The following is a 22,793-nucleotide window of genomic DNA, read 5'->3' as shown; positions in this document are numbered from 1 at the left end:
TTTACATGTAACGCTAGCAGATTACATTGAATTGTCACAAAACTGCTTCCAGCCATTTTCAAACATTTCAGGGTCTGTTTATCTGTCCAAGTAGCACTTTATTTTAATATTATTGTTATTTTTAAAGGCTCATAAAATTATTGGAAGCTTTACAGCATCATAAAAGTGAATGTAAGTCTCTGGACACTACATATTTCTAAAACAATATAGATTAAAAACCCTTTTCTAATGTATTGGCAGAAAAACAGGTTCCTTGGCCTGATCTGTCAGAAGCAGGCAGCATGAACAGAAATACAAAACATCTGATTGTTTTTGGCTTGAAATTTGAATCATGGCAATAGATATGATATGAGAAACAACAAGCACACTGCCCGAACCCGTTGCAAAGGGACTAAAGCCTAAATGACAAGGCCATGTTTCCTGTGGAAATGTATGTATGAGTCAAACAGTAAAAGGAGAAGCTAGACAGTTCTCCTACACCCCTTTTTAACAGCAGCAACTAAAATTTATTATTTCTAGTCACACCCGCATACTACTCAATTGGTACCTCAGGGTAATATGTCTACGAATACTGGCTTTGTCTAATCTCAGTCAAACAACTTAAACACAAAAAGGTGTTATTTCTAGGCAAATAAAAAGATAACAAAATTATCCTAGATTTGCCAATCATAATTTATTTCCAACACGACTCTACATTGAATAAACAGAACTACCCTGGTGCAGCTTATGATAGAACAAAACAAACTGCTTCTATTTTGAAACAGTATACTGTCTCATGACATGTAAGTCTGCCATCTTTAATCAACTCAGTTTTACTATGATTCACCAGCAGGTGGTATTATAGCCACATACAGTAACTGGATACTATTCCCATTTATTTTAAGATTTTAAAAAAATCAAAGCACTTTACATTATGTTCTGGTGCATAGTATTTGCTGATATATATCATACTAGTTACCCTATTCAACTGCTAAACAGTATCTTCAAAAGAATTAAACTTTGGCAATCTGAATCTTGCCTGGATGGCAGCTGGGTTTATGAACCCAGTGCATTGAAAAAATTGTTCCACACCAAGCGTCCCTTGGGAAATTTAAAAGGTATTCTAATAAAGTGCTGAAACTGTTAACTTATAGATAATACAAAATATCAGTTGCAGCGTGAAATTCTACCAAAGTGACAGATTACCTAAAATGCCCACATTCATTTGTTCCATTGGGCAGACATTTGGAATATTAATTAAGAAAGATTTAGAATGTACCATCATGAACTTAAAACTGGGCAAATACATATATGAGTATGATCTACACTAAAAAAAGTTATACACAAGAAAAATCCAAACTATGAACCAAGAAAAGACAACATTCTTATCCATCAACTTGTATATGGATTTGGTATTAAAGGCAAAGTCCTTCTGCTATTGCATTCTTTTCTGTCTTTACAGAAAAGTCTTTACTGAAGGTGCAGATTCAAATGAGTGGAATTTATTTTGTGAGGTACCACAGAGCTCTGTTCTCTCTGTATAATATATATAATGAGGCTACTGAATGAGATCATTCAGAAACTTGGGGTTCATTGTCATCAATATGCAGATGACATCTATACTCCTTTATTCAAGCCTCCAGGTGTGTTTATCTAGGTTCAGAACCAGTAATGCTGATTGGGATGGCTGATATTCTAGAGCAACTGAATCTACTTGCCCTAGATGGAATAATGTTGGCTTTTTTGGAGTAGGGATGCTTAGGGACTCTGTCTTACTGTTTGAAAAGCAGGTTATAATGGTGGCTATAAGTACCTTTTATCAGGTGCATCTCAAATTTCTCATTAGATTCAGCAGTTGTGGCCACACTGGTCCATGTTTCTGTAACCTCCATTACTGCAACATGCTCTATGAAGACAACCTGAAAACTACAGCTGGTCCAGAATGTGGCAACCTGATTGTTGTTGAGTGCTAGACAGCAGACACATACATTGCCCATTCTGAAACAGCTACATTGGCTGTCAGTCTGAGTTCAGTTCAAAATGCTGGCTATTCACAACCTGGGACCCACATATTTGAATGCATGCCTCCTTCCATATGTCCCTGTGCATCAATTATGGCCATCAAGCAACCATCTGTTGACTGTCCCAACACTTAGGGTGATATCTGGCATTGACCAGAGCCCAGGCCTTTCATTGAGGCACTGAATCTGAAGAATATGGCCCCTGAAGAGGTGAGGGGGTCCCTCCATGGAGATTTCCAGGAGGCAGTATTTGCCACAGCTTTTGAGGGAGTTTAAATGACAGGCAACTTTTAAAGGGAAGTGGGGAGGTTATTTGGAGCTTGCTGTTTTACCTTCAGTTTTAGCTGCGGATGTTTTAACCATTATCGCAAGCCACCTCGAATCAAGACAAAAGGTAGGATATTAAAGTTTTAAATAAAATTCTGCAACTGCATTAATTGTACAAATTTGTATTATGCAACTAGTTTTTTAAAACTTGATCCTACTAGGTTGCATAATTTATTTTCTAGACATGATATCAAATGCAAAAAAAGCTGACTTCTCCTGTGCACCTCCTGTGCACTTCTAATTTATTAGCTCATTTTACTTGCCCAGAAGGAAGCAAACAGATAAAAACAAGGGATTTTCAAAATGTACAGTTAAAAACAAAGGGATTCAACAGTAAGAAAACTGAGCTAGGAATCACCTTATCTTAGCAACATTTATGAAGTTCACTACAACAGTGTTGTACAGCTCAGCATAATGATTTTAATTTTTAATCCACGACCAGCCTTCTGGTAGTCTCCATGGAATCCCATTAAGAAACTCTGTCCTAGCATAGTTTTGAAATGTTGACAATATAGTAAGAAATAAAAAACAACATAATACCTTTGTATATTTGTTAACTGACAAACTTATCAGATCACATAAGAGGTTTCCACAGTGTTGTTCAAACAAACTGATGTTGGTTAAATTTTCACCAGTTAAATTTGCAAATTTATGAGCATATATAGTTTGCCCTAGAAAAGAGAAACAGAGAAATTTGATTTTCAGAACTGGCTTTATAAATGCAGAAACAGAAACAAATCATTACATTTTACTTGTTCAAAGAACAAACATTAAAGCAGACAATTTTGATTTAATATGAATGCATAATTGGGGTTTTATTCCTCTTTTTTGCTGTAAGAAGCAGGGGGAGCTTCACATTGCATAACTAGTTCAGTGCTACTGTTCTCATATTTGATTTGGAAAATTGTGACTTTCACTGTCCTGAATTCTTCCCCGTCCTCCTTTGGTAAAGAACAGAGCATCCCCTCCATACAGTTAGGGCAGACTGCATGACTATGCATCATACCCACCTCATTAGGAAGGTTTCACATTGTCGGAATGCACTGAAAGCAACCAAAGTGCAGCAGAAATCAGGCTGCTCGGGTAACACTTTAATTGGGCCTTAGTGTCACTTTGCACTGCAGCATTCTATTCAAAGCACAATCACACGTAAGGGAGAATCTGTAAGGTAAGGAATGGGCAACATTCTATGGGGAGCAGGAAGCTTGGGCATAGCCTCCTCTTCTATCCCTTCCCAGACCTCCACTTCCTGCACTCCATCTGACAAATCGAATAATGAGAAGATTTCTGGACCTCCATGACATTGCCAGGCCTTCCTGGGCATCCTCTCTTTTCTTCCTGCTTCCTTAGCAGCAGGAGCCCTATACCAAGTAACACCAAAACACCAAAGATACCTGACAATACCACAGAGATCTTTGAAGCAGACCCCTTCATTGTAAAGTAGCAGTGATGGTGGAGAAGAATGGACCAGAAGACTGAAAGACAAGTTACAATAGACTAGATTTGGCAAAACCTAGCCCCTCTCTGAAGGGCTGGGCGCCACAAAAAAACTGTGAAGACTGAGCAAGGCCAGGTGCTATTATTAGCTTTCCACTCTCTGCTCACTTCAAATACTATTGGAAAGTTATAAGATAGTAGAGAACATAATTTTAAAAACATATGAACACTACTCAGAACAGAGATACTTATCAAATGAAAAATGAAGAGCCACAGTAATCTATAAAATAACCAGCATGAGATTAATCATTAAACATTGTGAGCCAGAATATAACCAGTTTCTTTGAACAGAACAACATGAAGTTGCTTCAGACTGAAAAAGATGAATGAGAACTTGTGTTCTTCCACTCAAAGGCCAACAATGTATCAAAATAGAACCAGATCATAATTTAAACATACACTTCTCCAGCTATGTTGTTAACTTATCCAAGGTTCCCACTTCCAAAATATGGCCCATAAATAAAAAACTGCTGAACGGAGAATTATTTTATCCTTATTGTTAAAACTTAATTTTTATTTTTGACTAAACATTGCTCTTTTTAGCCATCAAGTCACAGCTGAAATGATAACCCCATAGGGTTTTCAAGGCAAAGGAAGTTCAGAGGTGGTTTGCCATTGCTTGTCACAACCCTGGACTGGTCTCCCATCCAAATACTAACCAGAGCCAACCCTGCTCAGAAGCCAAGATCTGACAAGATCGAGCTAGCCTTGGCTATCCAGGCCAGAGAAAACACTGCATACAATTACATAAATATGCAGTAATTGGAAGAGTGAGAATAACTCATTTAATGTATTAGCAACCAAAAATGACAGGTTTTAAGATTAGAACTCTCACTCCACAATGCAGCTGCATTAAATTGTGCCAATCACTTTCACTTAACCTTACTTCACAAGGTTATTGTGAAGATAACGCAAGCGAGAAGAGAACAACGTACATAACCCTGAACTAAAAATACAAAAGCCTGGAAAAATGTGTGTGTGAATGTGCAGGATCTCCTTTTTTTTTAAGTGTTCCTGATGAAAAATCCCCAGAACATTCAGGAAAATGCAAAAAAAACAACAACACGCTTTCTTCTGAAATATTTTCTCTTTTAGAAATGAAACATTTTAATGTAAGATTTCTCAAGGTCAAAAATGTGTAGCATATATTTATAAGTTCTAACACTGAGTGAAGATTTGCCAACTGGTCACTGGTTATTTTAAACAGGGTCTTGGACTGTACACTAGTGGGAAATTTTACTGAAATCAATAGGACAATTCCCCTGAATGTGTTAATTAGTTTAAAATATGTTGCAAACAGATGCCTTGACCACTTGATTGATTTTGAAATAAGATTTTAGTGTAAAAAGGGATTGATGAGTTGATTTATTAATTGATTTAAAATGGTACAGGATAGGAATAGATGAACAACTCCTCTCTGATTAAAATTCTAGAAGAATGGACGAAAGAACTAGAAATAAGTCAGAAGGTTGTCTGTTACGACCGACTGCACAAACTTAAATTCATGACAGTCAGGATTTTCCTGAAGGATGAACTGAACAGAAAAACAGAAAGATGTGGTAGAGGAGCACCTCAACCTCCAGTTTTAAAAATTATAGCTGGCTCCCACAATTTACAAACACATTTGTAACACTAGGAGGGAAATCATCTTTTCGTATTTCAGCTATTTTTTATTTATTTGCTTAGCTGCCTAGAAGTAGATTTCTCCAAATGCATTCCCATTTGTTTTTAATTTAGGGGCTGCTCAACAGTATCCATGTATCATTTCTCTTTTTAAAAAACCTATTTCTGTTTGAAAATATACACGTTTTTAATACTTTCACAAATTGTTTCATTTCTCTTGTGTCTTTCCCCTTCCTCATTTTTCCCAGTGATAAATAAATAACAAAGTAACAACATTGGTACCTTTTTATCTTCAAAGAAGTGAAAAAAACTAAAAATAAATAACATATACTAAAATCCTAAAACTTTCACCAAGTAAGTTGGAGCGGGGTGGATAAACCTCCATTTAAAACCAAACAAACCTAGGTTTGGCTGTGACTGAACTTTTCTGTCTGTCCTACATGGAAACAACCAACCCACCAGAATATATGCTGATTTGTCAAACTATCACCAGGTGCCTGGTAAAAATAAATTGCCTGGTAAAAAAGATCCCAAGAATAATGTGTTATGAAGCTTGCTTTGGGGTGAAACAGAAAACAACAGATTTGTACTACACTTGTCATTCTTTCTTCAAGCACTTTGAACCAAAGAGATTTTGTGAACCACTCAAAGACAACACACATAAGAAATTCCAAACACTAATGAAGAAAAAAAATCTAATAGACTCACTTGGCAGCTTTTCACCCAGAATATGAAGAATTTCCAGCACTGACCAGCGAATGTCTAGGTGGAGATGTAGTAAATGCCAAGAGGGGGTAAATAACTACAATGAACACAAAAAATTACATAACATTCAAAAATGATGTGATAATATTGTTTGTATTAAACTATATGCACATATGTTTACATCAGTTCTTAGCCAAGGAAATATTATTGGTATCTGTTATTGACACAATACCACAAATCACTTTTGAGGGGATCTGGTAAGACAGAACCAACTAGAATAATTCACCTATAAGGTTCTTCCTTATAACATACATCACTTTTCTGACTTCAATAATTATATGCTAACATGTATATGCATCCATTCTCCAAAAAGAAAATAAGAACAGTCAAAACCTTTGCTTGAGACTGAATGGAAAACTCTCCCAGGATAGAACTAGGAAGTTCATATAGGCGTCCAATGTACAGAGTCAAAGAATGGAGCTCCTCCACAAGCAAGGAAGCGAGCTGAATTTCTTGTTTCTCAAATGAATGCAACAGCTCATCATCTTCTGTCTTGAGTGGTTCCAGATACCTGAAGGAGTACATCAATGTGAAATATCTTATAGCAATAAACGTACAAAGTTTAACAAGAACTGTGTTTGACATCTCACCTGAAGATGAAAACTTTTACATACTGTAGGAATTTAATACATTGCTGTCTGATATTATGGGCCTCCCAGTGAAGGTTTGACGCCTGACCTGAAAGAAATGGACAAAGGTAGGATGTGAATCCAGCTGTGCTGCACTGAAATGGATGGACACATACACACTTGAAGGGACATATCATGTAATGAAGGAAATGAACAAAAAATCAGGACTACTTTCTAATAGTACATGAACACTGAAACCTGTTACTGTTCCAGAGGAAATAAAATACAGGCAGAATTATGGACCTAGTACCAACCCAAACAACTAAAAGCTTGTGCACTCATTCACACTGAGGTAATTTCAAAACCCTCTGTACAACAAGTTGTTCATACATTGGCTCACCTCACTTCTCCCCAAGCATATCAATTTTTGTAAAAAATCAAAGACCTGTCATGCTAGAGGGGAAAAAAGTCATTCAATCCAAACAGCTGGCTACATAAAATGAAAGCAACACCACACTGAATTGCATAAAAGCTGCATGACACTATATGGACAGTTTCTTAAACAGAGACCCAGCAGGTAATGTCAGTTAGAACATGGGACCAACAATATAAAACCTCAGTTTAAATTCAAAATCCCTGATCCAGCTTCAATCCATGAGTAGGAGCTATCCCACCACTAGTAGGGTTCTATTCAAAGCAAAAGAATTTTGATTTGCTAATAAACCAGGAAAATAGTTAGCATACAAATTGAGAAATGAAAAAGAAAAGAAAATGATATTGAAATTATAAGGAGACAGTGTTTAAACTGATGTGTCAGTACAACAAATATATTAGATTTACAGTGGAACCTCGGTTTTCGTTGGTAATTCGTTTGAAAAGAATCGATGAAAACCGAAACCGATGAAAACCGAGGCAAACTTTTCCATAGGAATCAATGTAAATCCAATTAATCCGTTCTAGGCACTCCAAAAACCATACCAAAACCAAATTTTTTTTGGTGAATAAACATAGTGTTTAATGCTGAAAACAGTAACAAACAATAGCACTAGGACCAGCTTCAGAGTCAGTGGACCAATGTCACACATGAAAGCTGTCCAAAGAGGTCTGTTTTTGACGCCTCTTTAAGATTTGTCTGAAATGGGTCAAGACATTGTCATTAAACAAGTTGCAGACACGGCCTGCAACAGCTTTGTCCGGGTGATTTTTCTCCACAAACTCCTGCACCTTACTGCAAATCGATGAAAACCGAGGCAAATTGATGAAAACCGAGACAAATTTTTCACTGAAAAAATTGATGAAAACCGAAATTGATGAAAACCGAAGGCAATGAAAACCGAGGTTCTACTGTATTATATGTTTATATAAAAGTCAAGATGTTCTATTGATAGAACTAAGTTTACAGAAGAGCAGAGACTTATGGCACAATCCAGATGAGGAAGGGAGCGTAATTTTGGAGTGGTGGAGGGCTGCACCAACATGTTCCCGCACACACAAGCGTAAACGCACCCATGCCAACAGAGAGAGCAAATGCACCATCATCTGAACACCCACAGCTTCTGGTCAAACCCAGAAGTGGGCGTCACCATGGAGCTACCCTGGTGCCCAAGCAGACACCAGGGATGGGGGAGGAGACCAAACTAGGACATTCCCAGGAATAGAACTAACTTTAGTCAGCTTCCAGAGGTATTTCAACCTGGGAATGCCACTCTCCGAGCCTCTTTTGGCTATGGAACGATTTGGATGGCAAGATAGTTTTCAAATTTCCTTCCTTTCCGTGCCAATCAAAGCTCCCTACAGGACCTCATGGTGAGCCCATATTCAACCAGTGTTCTGCAAGCTGCACTGGCTCAAGATGGAGTACTGAATCACATTTAAGGCTCTAGCACTGACATACAAAGCCCTAAATGGTCTGGGGCCTGTCCTGGTATGTCCCCCGGAGCTCACTCAGCAAATTAGGTATCTACTGAAAATCCCTGGCCCTAGAGAGATTCGGTTGGCCTCCACCAGGCCAGGGCTTTCTCAATCTCCCTAATCTGGGGAAAACACTTGATCCAATGAAACTCAGGCCCTACAGGATCTATTACAGTTCTGTAAGGCCTTCAAAACAGAGCTGCTCCACCAGGCATACGGTTGAGACAACTATGGTTGTTCCATCTGGCCTCCCCCACCCCAGCCCTATTTCCATCTCATTCCATCTGGGTGATACTGAATTTTATTTTGATTTATTTGCTGCCATCTGGGCTTATTTGTAGATTGTTTTAAATGTTTTATATTTTAATTGATTAAATTTTATTGTATTGATTATGTTGGAAGCTGCTCAGAGCACGCAAGGGGTGAGGAGCAGCATATAAATTCAATAAACAAATAAATAAATAATGGCTCTGGGCTGCATCCTAAATTGTTCTGCTTATGCAAAGTAGTACCCAAAATATTCTAGTCAGGCTGCAGTACCCCGCTCTGCATGCTGTTCCTGGGACTCCCTGAGCCTGAAAAGCAGCTTCATTGGTTGCAGATGTTCAGGAAGGATCTGTTTCAGTTCGCAGTTCTCTGGATTTAACCTACTGAAAGGTAGGACATGTACATAAAAGAGCTCAATAAAAAATACGCTTACCAAAGCCAGCTGAACTTGGCTGAATGAGGTTCTCCAACTTATGTATTTGTTGCCTAAGGAAGAGATACGCTGTTGAAAATTAATAGGCATCAACAAAACTTTGCTTGAACAAAGTTCACAGTTTTCAGTTCTCCCTCCCTAATGTTGCTGTGACCTCTCATGACATTCCTCAAGGTATACTATCTCCTATGAGTAGCATTTATGGAGATCAGTGGGAACAGGAAGGCAGGGAAGTTTATTTTAGATCCCACCATTTGTGCCAAAACACATTTTCCCCATCAAAATAAAGAGACAGCTGCTGCATCCTGAAAAAATCTAAACAACTCAAAGCAACAGTGTGTAAAAGACAGGAAGAATCAAGGACATTTCCATAAATGAATTAGCATACTCATCAAATTCTACAGGTTCCAACTAAACTGTAGCACTAAAGGACAAGACAGTATTTGGCCTTCAGATATGAGCCAGAAGAATGCTATTTGAGTTTGGAATTGAAACTGCTGGTCACCCATGAAGTTCTCTGAGTGGAGCCTGCCATATTACTCAGTTTAGCATGACTTTAGTGAAGAAGAAAAGAATAAAGGGACATCATTTATAAGAATAATTTATCCTCAGACCTGAAAATGGGACAAGAAAAGGGTGGGAAACTGTAGTAATACACATGTGGATTTCATAAATAGGAAAAAAGATTAATTTTGAAAGGAATCAGAAAGCCTATGCTGTTAGAGTGCAACAATATGAAGGATGAAGCTGAAGTACTACTTTTCTTTTCCAATCTGCTGTTCCCTTAAATTGCAAAGCCACTAGCAATAGGGATTAAATCACACATTCTTACAAATCATTAGCCCACAGGTTTAACTGTCCAGCATCTCAGCAAGGCACTTTCTTAATCACAATTCTTTTCTAGCTATAGTAATTAATTTGCTTAATTAATCACAATAGCCTTCAACTTATCCCTCAATCTTCAATTTATCCTTCAAATGAAAGCCTTCTAACTAGAGTGACCATACTGATCAAAGAGTTTGGGGTTGGAAAGTGTCTAGGTATGTCACACCCCGTAAAAGTTATGGACATTAGCTGACCCAAATTCTTAGTTTCATTGGAAGAAAACTGAGTCTTGTAGATTTGGAAAGCTAAGAAAATGAGCAGTCAGCATTCTGCCCAACTGTCACATCATAAGGAAGCCAACTTCTACCTCTGTCCATCTTTGCCAATGCTAAAATGGCTATAAGGCATGCTGATACACAACTTTTATGTACTTAAAACACTTCTATGCTGCCCTCCAACCCAAACGGGGTCCACCAGGTGCTGAACCTCAGACATTACAATATTTAAACTTTAAAATAACATTTTAAACTTATTTGCCAATATTTGTCAGTAGAATACAAAAGTATAAACATACAAACACAAAACCAATTAGGTGGATCAAGTGACCAAAATGATGGAGAGAAATTTCAGAGTAGGGGATAACTTTCTTCTAGATTGGAAAGATTATTTCATACAAATTACGAATTATTATGCAGTTATGAAGCTCTACGAATTGTTAGGCAGTAATTTATGAAGTCATTTGAAACAACATTCTTTTCGAGCAGCTTGCTCTAGAGTAGGGGTCTGCAACCTGCGGCTCTCCAGATGTTCATGGACCTCAATTCCCATCATGAACTACAATTCCCATCAGCCAATCAGCAATGCTGGCAGGGGCTGATGGGAATTGTAGTCCATGAACATCTGTAGAGCCGCAGGTTGCAGACCCCTGCTCTAGAGAATCTACTACCTGATTACAGTATTCAGAGGCCTTTGTGACTTAATTGGGGAGAGCTGCTTGCCTTGCAGCTGGGTACTGTTAGCCTTGCCCTTGACACCGCAATATATATTATTTCATAATATTTTCCTGTTAAACTACATAGGCAGAAGCCACCTCTCATATTTTTGTGTGGTTAGCAGAGTGTCCAAGCTGAAAGCAGGCCCCAGGCAAAAGGTCTGTTTGCAAGATTAAATCAATGGATGAGTTACTCCTGCATAACCTGGAGGTCTCATTTTGTTTGTGGGCATGATCTTGATTACCACACTTTGCAAAGATACTGTTAAGACAAAGAATATGGAAAGCCACTTCAGCATCAGTTGCTGCATTTTCACTATTTCTTCTAGCAACAGATGGTTGCTTCCTTGCATTTCCCCAACCTCTAGATATGATCTCCCTAACAAGATCCCATCCTGAATCAATCAAGCCTCATTCAAATCTGAATACTGAAGGCAGAGACTGTAAGAAGTATCTCTGCATAAACCATTCATGGTATCACTGATATAATCTAAGAGCAATTGACTCCCATTGTCCCGGGGTTTAGAACAATAGAAGAGATGCTAATTGGCTCAGCCCAGCATGGGAAATTCCAAAGAATTTAGAAAAATGAAACTTAAAACTCACTTGTTCCCGCCCCTACCTGGGCAAAAGGGTATAAAAGTATTGTGCACCCCAACTCCAGTGCTCATTGCTAACTTGAACCTCCCTTGGTCTTGGTGTGAGACACGAATTCGCCCTTCGCCTAGATTCAGATGCTGGTCATCTGAATTCCTGCCTTCTACAAGATCTTCTTCAGCTGAATTTAGGTAACGTATTACCCTACAAATTCCCATTCCCCCTCTATCTTCCCACCTACCTTTCAAACCTTTCTATATACTAGAAACGTGTGTGTATGTGCTCTTGTGCCTTACTGTATGTATGCATTTTGAACCAAATTTATATAAACATTTAAAACTCAATTTGGACTCTTGCATTACTCTGTGGAATATTCATTGCCAGAATTCCTTCCCCGTATTATACAGTCTAAAACAGGGGTAGGGAACCAATTGGCCATGCTGTCAGAGGCTGATGGGAATTGTAGTTCCTGAACATCTGGAGAGCCGCAGGTTCCCTACCCCTGGTCTAAAAGATCTCCTCTTGGCCCCTCTTGCTGCCAACCTGAGTGCTCATTCTCCTTTGCTACTTTTAAAACCATATGTGTGCTGTTACACTCTTAGCAGCTGGTGGAGATTCCCTTTAATAAAGCCCTTACCCCTGTTAGGCCAGTAACAGTACACAGGAATTCAATTTGTTAATGTTATACTATCTGTAGTTTAAAAGTTTTATTACATTATCTCTAAACTATAAATACTGATTTCCCAGACCATCTGAACCTGACCATGCAACGGTCACCTCCAGGCTGGACTATTGTAACTCGCTCTACACGGGCCTACCCTTGCGGTTGATCCGGAGGTTACAACTGGTCCAAAATGCGGCGGCCCGGCTGCTCACGGGGGGCGCCTTCCGTGACCATACTCAACCAATACTGCGTCGCCTGCATTGGCTCCCGGTTGAATTCCGGATCATCTTCAAGGTATGGGTACTTACCTTTAAGGGGTCCTTATACACCGCCTGGGACCTCTATACCTTCGGGACCGATGGCCATTACCCTCTGATATAAGTCTTTACTTTGTGGGGCCTCTGGGCATGCTCACAGCAGAGGCCAATTTTGCTGGTAGTCCCTGGCCCCTCAATGGGATGCAAGGCTGGCCTCCACGCTGGCCAGGACTCTTTACAGCTCTCTGGCTCTCTGCCTGGTGGAACACTCTTCCTCCAGCTGTCCGGGCTCTGCGGGATCTTGGTGAGTTCCGCAGGGCCTGCAAGACGGAGTTGTTCCGCCGGGCCTTTGGAGTGTCCAGACGCTGATATGAGTGCCCCCGCCCCCTCCTATATTTTCGGCCCATTACCATCTATGGGCCCACTCCTTTTTCTCCCCTTCTGGGAGAGTCTAACAGGAATTGTTGCGGGCACTGTTGTTAGTCATTTATTAATTGCTGCATTTTAACTTAAATTATTTACAGTCCATTATGTAATTGTTATTTTATGTTGTTCACCGCCCAGAGCCCTTCGGGGGTTGGGCGGTCTATAAGATTGATTATGATTATGATTAATATTAATAAATAGTCCACACAAGCCAAATAAGGCCACAAAGCCCCAAACTGACACCACTGGAATCTTAGATTTGCTGACAGTCGGGAGCAGCTCTCCATAGCATAGTACTCTAAGGCATTAATACTTTAACATTTTATATATAATGCATACATGTATATATAAAATGTCCGTATGTTTTACATACTAACCCAGTTATAAATGCTGGATTTTAGGTGGTTAAATGCACAAAATAAATATTTAAACTTTTTCCAAAACACAGGGTTCCAACATTTCTAGATATTTTATTTCTTTATTATCATGTACCTTTAACATATCTCAGGTGCTCTGAGTTCTTTTCACACTTACTAGAAATTTGATGTATTCTACATGTGCTTAGGTGGTCCCCTTTTTAAAAATAACATTTTGAGCATTCGAGTGGCTGATGATTTAAATTTACAAAACAAGAATAGGCAGTATAGACACAGAGGATCTCTTGACATATTATACATCCATCATTTCCAAAATTCTGCCAAGTCAGCCACGTTACAGGGCACAAGAACACTCCTAGAAAATGAGCTGGGAAACCTACTCTCCTAACTGAAGTCAGTGGAGACATCTCCCTGGTAAACACTGATGGTCAAAACAAGAAAGAGAGATGAGCATTCAATAGCTTGATGAATTTTGTTTGTTGTGTGAACAGTTACATCCTGCAGAGTTTGTGAGTGTCTGTATGTCTTAAGTGCCATCAAACTTTCAGTTTATGGCAACCCTATGAATTAATGACTTCCTAAATAGCCTACTGTTAACAGCCTTGCTCAGATCTTGTAAACTGAGGGTCAGTCTATTTCGTGTTGGATCTTCCTCTCTTCCTGCTGCCTTCAATGTTCCTAACATTATTGTCTTCTGCAGTGACTCTTGTCTTCTCATAAAGTACAATAGCCTCAATTTAGTCATTTTAGATTCCAGAGGAAGTTTAGGCTCGATTTGATCTAGAACCCACTTATTTGTACTTTTTTGTACAAACTCTCCTCTAACACCACATTTCAAACAAATCAACTTTTTTCCTGACAGCTTTCTTCACTGTCCAGCTTTCACACCCATGAATAGTAACAGGGAATACTATAGTATGAATTATGTTGAGCTTGGTCACTGGCGACACATCCTTAGATAGAAATATCTGCATCATATATTTTTGCCCTTAACATATACATATCTTTAGAACTGTGGACCAAACACAAGGGTTTATGTGATAAGTTAAGATTCACATTTTTATTCCCTGAACAAAGCATATTCTTTATAGAACTACTTATGGGCTGTAACATGGGCTACAAATTATGATGGAATCTGTGAATGCTTGAAGTGCTACTGAATTTAAATTACTCTCCTAGAATGTGAGAAACACTTCCAAAAAAAAGCTGCTAGTGCTTGTTTCCTGCAACTTAGACGAGACCTCTGACATCTAGAATACAGCTGAATTTATTTTTTAGATTTATACCTCACTTTAGAGAAATCCCATGATGGCAGCATATAAACCCATGCAACATATTTTCTCAAGTAAATGCTCATACAATTGCACCCTAAATTTTACTACTGCCAATGGAACCATTCCATTTCATTCCAATCAAGAATGAGTTCTGTGTACTAAAAAGTTTCAGTACATAACTGGCAACTATTCAGAATTCAGGTAACTGGAGAACAGGTAAAATGCCATACAGGAGTAGCAGAAGCAATGATAGCAGGCATCACACCAATCTCCTATACCCTAATAAGAAAATCAGAATATCTGGACTTGAGGAACCAGGCTATGATGGCACTTAAAACAGAGAAGTTTCATTGGCAGTGCATGCTTCCCAATCCTATGATTATGACCTTCAAAGTGGATTCCACTGAAGCTGCTGAGTATTTGGCATTGACTGGCAGATTTTTCAGTAACTATTCAACAGAGTTACTGCACAAAGAGACAGTGTAGTCACCAAAAGGTTAAGCAACTTTTTGTTAACAGGCTCAGCATAGCTTGAATCTTCAGCTTTATTCATCTGAACTGACAGTCAGAACTAATCATACAGCACAGGTGTAAGGTGCCTTTTACAGGAAATGCCAGTTAATAAGCAGGAAGATCCATTCTGCACTAGATGCAATTTTCAAATGTCAAACTATTCTGAAGTGTAACCTCATCTAGTAGTAATACAGATACTAAAAAAAAAGCCTGATAGCCATGGTCATGGCTACAACTCAAAGAAAATATTATATCCTTTTTTTTTGCAAATGCAATTTATGAAAGGAGTCTAACACAAAAGGATCCAACAAAATCACACTCCACATGACTGCCAAGGGAGAAGCAGGTATATTTCAAGACCTGACACATGTAATTTTACTGCCTGTACTTAACAGTCAACAACATGTTAAAAATTATGACAGAACACACAACAATAACAAATGTTTCCAAACCCATTTTACTACACAACACAAAATGTTGGTTGTACACTGCTTTTAAAAAATCAGTAAACAGACAGACACAAGCAAAACACAATACTATAAAGTTATGAGCAAGGATAGTTAATATAGATTTAAGTACATTACATGAAACAAAAGTGCATATTTGTAGTAATTGTATTATCTTAAAACACCATAAATATAATAGAAATACTGTAGATGAAGTTGCAATAAGAACAGATTTAAAAATAGTTAGTAAATGAAAATGTACTACCAAGCAACTGATAATACAGCAAAAGACAATTTCAGTTTGGAATGAATTGTAAACATAAATTGTTTTGTATTCAAAAAGGTTAATAAGGAAGTTAAAAAGGTGAATACAGCGGAAAGATATAAGCAATCTGACCAAAAGAATGCTAAGTCGAGGTATGACCATGAGCAAAGACACTCAAAGTCTGAAAAATTCCCAACTCCCTTTGCCCCTACAGGATTTGCCCTAACCCCCAACACTGAAACTGTACTGAAAACAATGTGGGATGCTATAATGGAAACAGTGAACTTCAAAACTGCTGTACCCACTGGATATTAAACAGCCACGAGCAAATATGATACACAGAAATTACATAGAAATTAACACAAAAAATAACAAATTATTTTTTACACTGGAACATTTGCTTGAAGCACTGGGACATTTATCTTAGCTGTGGAGGAACACTGTATCCTATATATAATAGCAAGGAGGAACACCTTATCCTATATATAATAGCACTGTATCCTATATATAATAGCAAGATGAAAATATTTGTTTAAAAATACATACCTAAATAATCCAAACAAAAGAGTACACGACTCAACTAAAGCAGTCTCAGTAACCCACTGAAATCCAAACAATTCCACTGTATCTTCTTCATAGTCAGTTGGGAAAGGATCTAGCCTCAGCAAAATCCTGAAAAATAAAGCCAGCATTGTACACAGGTTAATGTGTATGCACATTATATTGAAAGGGTTACACACACAAAACCAAACACATAATTTTACACATGTGTTTTCATGTGATGGTCAGTCACTGACTTGCTCCATTTTCATACACACATGCACCTTGGGTTTTAAAATAATTTAAAGTGAAATTCTCCAGCTTTTGTATCTTACATCCCAACACTCACTCTATCAAAAAATCTGGGTCCCATCACAATAGAAACTAACTGAAAATCCACTTTTTTCCAAGAAGGGTATTTAAACTTTTTCAGATATTCTGTTATTATATGTATCACTTACTATTAAGTTTTAAGGATACAAAAATTGCAGAAGCACAATGGATAATCCCTGGCAGGTAGACTGACCGGAAGCAGCACATCAAAGACACTTGTGAATGGGCAGGGGGAACAGGGGACTAAGACAAATAGCATTATGTCCATGGTTACAACTTGTGTAACAAAAGGTCACAGGTTAGAATCCAAGTCAAGTAGGGTCAGCAGGAGATAGAAGTCATACTTACAGGTGGATAGGGGCTGGTCATTATGAACTCGACCACCGCTGAAAATTATTCCTATATTATATATAATAGGTATATAATTTAAAATGTCATCTTTTCAGCTAAATAAGTATGTTTCATTTTAAATTGTGGATTTTTTAAAGTTACAGTTTTTTAAATTTACAGTTTTAAAGTTATATATATTTATATTGTAATGTATTATTGTTGGAAGCCACCCTGAGCACAAAGTGGTTGGGAAAGGGCAGGGTATAAATTAAATAAAATTAAAAAGAAAAAGTGGATTAAAGGAGAGTGAATTCTTAGTAAATTATATGAAAATACTACATCCTATTTGAACTACTTCTGCATCCCATCAGTGGTACAAAAATACTGCATCCGACCTGAACTACTTCTGCATCCCAGCAGTGGTACCGTTGATCTAAGAATCTTACAATGATGGATCATATAGGAATATTTAAGAGTCAGTCATGTACCTCAAAATGCTATCTCCTGTATTTTAATGCACTCTCTAACAGAACGCTTCACTCTTGAGCAGCTTAATGATTTTTTTTTAAATACTGAACCAATGTAATGCAGTATTCATTCAGGACGGAAGAGACTGGCATTTAAATCTTGAATTTCCCATGAGTTCACCAGGTAACCCAGGACATCTTTGTTTCTCATATTAGGGGTCTGCAACCTGCGGCTCTCCAGATGTTCATGCACTACAATTCCCATCAGCCCCTGCCAGCATGGCCAATTGGCCATGCTGGCAGGGGCTGATGGGATTTGTAGTGCATGAACATCTGGAGAGCTGCAGGTTGCAGACTCCTGTCCTATATACTTCAGCACAGTTTAATGCTGTTGCTAACTTAACCATGGGCTATGATATGAAAGATTTGCTGCTGGATCCAGCTAAAGTTCCTGGTTAACAGAAAGCTCTTAACCAGTGGAAAAATAATGTGAAAATTCACACTGGGAGGAAATGTATGACTCTCTGATAATACATTACATGTGCAAGTACCTATTGAGGCCCCAAGGTTCAATTCACATGTTACCAGTATAATGCGGGTGCTAAAGAAAAGCGTGTTCTCTAAAGCAGGGCTTCACAGTGCAGTGGTTAATACATGCATGCACCAATAACTAAGATCACCCAGATCTCATGGTTGTCTGCAGCACCAGCACTACAAGCCCTCTGGGTTACTTGTACTTGGGTTGAAATCAGCAAGTGCATATGTTACCATTCCAACCCAGAGTCCATTCAGAGAGGGAAAAGTTTTTTAAAGAGACATCTAAACCAGTCTATGAATTAGGCCTGAGAATCTTCTGTTCAGACAAAAGTTGAAGAGACTAATGGGATCCCTGTGGCACACAGCAGCTGTTAGAAGAAACTAATTAAACATTCCAAACCCTCAATCCTGAATACACTCACACACAGGGGATTTTTCTACTCCTCAAAATAATTATGCCACTGAAATATTCTTAGCAAAGTCAAGCCAGTCCAACAGTATTTTCAAGATAAAAGTCCCAAGGCTGACTGTTGAAGTTTTTCTTACCTCTTAAGAGACCCACTTGCTAAATATGAATCAGTAGAAAAACTTCTCTTTCCAGTTCTGATGTCAGATGTACAGGAGAAGCCGCAGAATCTGGAGCACTCCATTTCTACTTCCATAGCCATCTCTATGCTCTCTGTGACTAACAAAGGCCCCAGGGGGGCACTGAAGTCATTGTCCATAATTTGCATGTGTTTCTGAAACAACATATGTGTTAATTTAGTCAAGACTGCATTTTACTTATACAAAATTGATCCAGATCCATCCTCTGAACCATGTTCAGTCATACCCTTAACTACCATAAATTTTCAAACCTGCTCAGTGCCCCAAAGCATAAAGTATCACAAACCAGTAAAACTTTTAACTCATTAATTTTAATGATCAGCTTCTCTGCAAGGAAGTCAGATTAGCAACAGCCTTAGGAAATATTTTTAACAGGGATAAAAACTGAAAATGAGGCTCAACACCATAAAAGAAAAAAAATCCCAGAAAAATTTTTATCACCTACTTCAAAAGACTGAAAAGTTTGTGAAGCACCATAAATAACAATTTTATTTTACAAAGAACTCTTAACAGTAAACAATGGCATACTTCTATTACTGAGGCCAACAGGTTATAGACAGCACCAGGCATCCCTCTACTATATCTGAATTCTCTTTTTACAGTAGTTCCAGGGTGGGGGTAGTCTCACTGGTATGAAGCAGAGGACCTAGATCTGAGTCTAGTAGCATCTCAGAAACCAACAGGAGTTTTGGGGTAACAAAGGGAGTTTGCATTCAATAATCTTGTTGGATTCTAAGGTGCTATTCGACTCAAATTGAGTTCTTTCTACAGTAGTCTCCTATAGTAGTAAAAGGACATAGATATCATTTTCAACACAATTTGACAGTTTTTAGGGCGTGGTTTTGGTGACGTGGCACCCCCGTGGCAAGACTTCCTGTTTAGGAAGCGGCACGCTCCGATTGGTCGGTAGGTGGGACTTCCTGGGGTTAGGAGGGTCTTCCTGTTGAGGGTGTGTGTATAGGTTGCTATGCTGTTTTTAGGCAAGGCTATAGGTCTGTTTCCATGTTAGGCAGTGCTTGTGTTGGGGATACATGTGGCATGATTTGGGGGCATGTATTTCAAAATAATATAAATTGTATTTTGGTGGGACTGATTTGGGGCTATGTTTGGTGTTTGACTGTTATCAGGCCAGTCAGCAACTGTTTGGAATGCTTCCCACTCCCCACCAGTTGAATGAGCAGAGGTTAGGTTTTTCCCACTCCACCCCCTCGGTAATCTTTGAATTAAAAATTTTTTTAAATAAAATAAATAATAAAGTAATAGAAATATTTTATTTTTTAAAATAAAATAAAAAGTGTATTCATGCTGCTAGTGAGAGCTTTGCAGCCAATATAGGCATTTAGCAAGAATCACAGAGCTAAAAAACATGCAAAACTATATTCACTCATTCATACCCTATATCTCCACGACCAGGAATCTATTTCCTTCTCCCCACCTCATTCCTAAGCAGTAGGGTTCAAATCAACCCTCTCTAGACAGCATTTCCCCAGCCTCTCAGTAAGCTTTGGAAAAAGAAAATTATAAAATGTATTCAACAACCTTCCCTGGCAGGAGACTGGCATGCAGCCCACCCCCACCTCCATTCAGGAAGAGCACAAGGCTGCCAGAATTTCCCCTGTTATTCCAAAAAAGACACAATTAAATACAAACTGTTCCAAAAATCCCCATCATAGCTTAGCTCACACAGCCTAGAAAGGTGTTCTCCCCATAAAAGCTCCCACAATTTTCATCCAGAATAGTTAAAAATAAAGTTAAAAAATCCAGACAGGCAGGAGGAGAAAAGCCTTTTTTTAAAAAGGAAAAAACCTGTAGTAAAAATTCCCATTTAAACCATGCTATTAGACAAAAAGGCATGTTTCCTTCCCAACCTTTCCAGAGTTGTTTTTTTTAAAAACCACAGTAAAATCCAACTGTAACAAACTTTTGAGGTTGTAAAAATGAGAGGCAGCCAAGACCCCACTCACAATTCAAACTACAGGCACTTTCCCACCTCACACCCCTTTCCAGGGGATAATGGTGCCAGCCCAGAGGAAAAACAGATTCCTCAGAGCTAGAAGAATGCCTAATCACATCTGATTAGAGCCGTTCAAAGTACACCCCCCCACCCCCAGAGAGCCTGGAGTTCAAACAATATCTTAAAACTAAACAAACACAAAAATGCCACACCCCCACTTCAAGAGTGCAAACAGGCACTTTTTTATAAAAGGGGGGTTGTCAGGCAGAAGTGGGAAAACCCCTATCTCTCACAAACACAGGCAGAAATGATTTGTCCTTCCAAAAAGAATGCCCCATGGCCCCTCTCTTCTTTCTTTCCCAAACACATGCTCCCGTTTCCAAACTCACTCCCCCCCCCCAATTCTCCCAGCATGCCTTAAAAATTAACCCTGTTCCCAAACAGCTCACTCTAGGCATGTCGAGTTTTATACAGATCCCCATGAGAGTGAAGTTTAAAGCATTTTTTCTATCTCATCAACCCAGCCTGCAGTCAAACTTTCAGTGCGACCTACTCTCTCTCTCTCTCTCAAAACACCCCCACCCCCTAACACAGTACCTCCAGCCAGAGACAGCCTGTTTAAAATATCAGGCAGTCCCCCTCCAAACTAAAGTCCTCCAAACTAACACCCCCCCCCCTTCCAAGAACGTTTCTTCAGCAGGGTAGAAAAGTTCCGTCAAGAGAGTTGCTGGCTAGGACATGTTCTTAAAACTTTTCCAAAAAATATCCGAGTGAGAGCTTGGCTGCCAGTATAGGAGCCTGGCACACAGCCCCCCCCCCCCGCTCCTTCCCAAAAGGGCAGAGAAAGGGGGCTGTATGACCCCACCCCTCCCTTTCCAAACACACGCTATGAAATGCTCCCAAAATTTACCCTTACTGTTCCCAAGCAGCATACTGTAGGGAAGAAGTTCTAGGAAAGGTCCCCTTTTAACCCCCCCCCCCTCTTTTTTTTAAACAGAGGCTTCTCCAGCACAGAAACAAGCGTTTCTGTTTCCCTCCCCCCCCCCCTCAACACACGTGCAAGACACGCTGCCCCACAAGAAAGCCTCTCCAGAAACACAGTTGGCACTTTTCAAAAGTGTTTTAACAGAGGCACACTGCACAGCCCAGAGAACCCCCGCCCCAATCTAACTCACCTAGTAGCTCCTATAGTTGCCAGTCAGAGTCTGCAGAGAAAGAGGAAGTTGCTACCCATTGTCTTTCCCGCCTCTGTGCGTGTGTTCGAGAGCCAGCCAATCGGTGCTCTGCGGGCTGGGGAGGAATGAGACTAACGCACAAGGTCCGTCTATGTTATTGTTCCCCACTGAAAAAGGCAAAATGGATGCCCGCAGTTTTACAGTTTGCAAACAAAGACCCTGTTTTAGCAAAATAGACCCGGTCTGCAACGCATGTGGAATTCTGGCAGTTCCTTCTCATGATTGCTATAATCTGACTAGGAAGATGTGGGTTTCCCAGTGTTCAAAAACTAGGTCTGGGAGAGAGTGTCTCATATAGGAGGATTTAATGGTGTATAATGTGTGACTGGAAATCTCCCAACTGTACAAAAAAGGGCAGCCAGAAGCAGCATCAGGAAAACGCTTCGGGGGGCGGGGGGAGTTTGAAGACCTACTCAATTGTCGGGGGGGGGGGGAGAGCCAAGGAACTGGCATGGCAGGAGGGCGGGGAGTCAGAGGGCAAAAGCATGGATGTTAATCCAGATTCCGGATTCAAGTTTCCCCCGGCAGCGTGCACTATTGTAGCAGTTGTCCACTATGAGACACCCTCCTAAATAAAAGAGAAAGAAGACCCTTGTTTTTTCCCCCACACAGTGCCCCGTTGCATTTTTTTCAATCCCCCCTCCCACCAGAATGGTTATCTGTTCTAGCATGGGTCCTATACACTTGGTTTGCAGCCACCTGTGTGGTGGTTTATGTTCTGCTTGGGACTGAGCCATCTCCACGTAAATGGGCTCTTCTTCTGG

The 22,793-nt window shown here is 39.4% G+C and overlaps 1 protein-coding gene across 1 annotated transcript in view; it reads right to left on the bottom strand.

The window, feature by feature from the left end:
• The window catches only part of MMS22L (MMS22 like, DNA repair protein), a 111,131-nt gene extending 89,075 nt beyond the window's left edge, over positions 1-22,056 (bottom strand). The window contains exons 1-8 of the mRNA XM_048494087.1: positions 21,970-22,056; positions 18,781-18,974; positions 16,574-16,699; positions 9,393-9,445; positions 6,803-6,890; positions 6,546-6,723; positions 6,156-6,249; positions 2,868-2,998 (exon numbers count right to left, since the gene is read on the bottom strand). Coding sequence (XP_048350044.1) covers positions 2,868-2,998; positions 6,156-6,249; positions 6,546-6,723; positions 6,803-6,890; positions 9,393-9,445; positions 16,574-16,699; positions 18,781-18,968 — 858 coding nt within the window. The 5' untranslated portion in view covers positions 18,969-18,974; positions 21,970-22,056. The remainder of the gene's footprint in view (positions 1-2,867; positions 2,999-6,155; positions 6,250-6,545; positions 6,724-6,802; positions 6,891-9,392; positions 9,446-16,573; positions 16,700-18,780; positions 18,975-21,969) is intronic.
• Between the last annotated feature and the right edge of the window lie 737 nt (positions 22,057-22,793).

Source organism: Sphaerodactylus townsendi, linkage group LG01, assembly GCF_021028975.2.
Source record: "Sphaerodactylus townsendi isolate TG3544 linkage group LG01, MPM_Stown_v2.3, whole genome shotgun sequence".
Classification (NCBI taxonomy): Eukaryota; Metazoa; Chordata; class Lepidosauria; order Squamata; family Sphaerodactylidae; genus Sphaerodactylus; species Sphaerodactylus townsendi.
The sequence above is the reverse complement of the archived record's forward strand: the minus strand, read 5'-3'. Positions and strand labels throughout refer to the sequence as shown.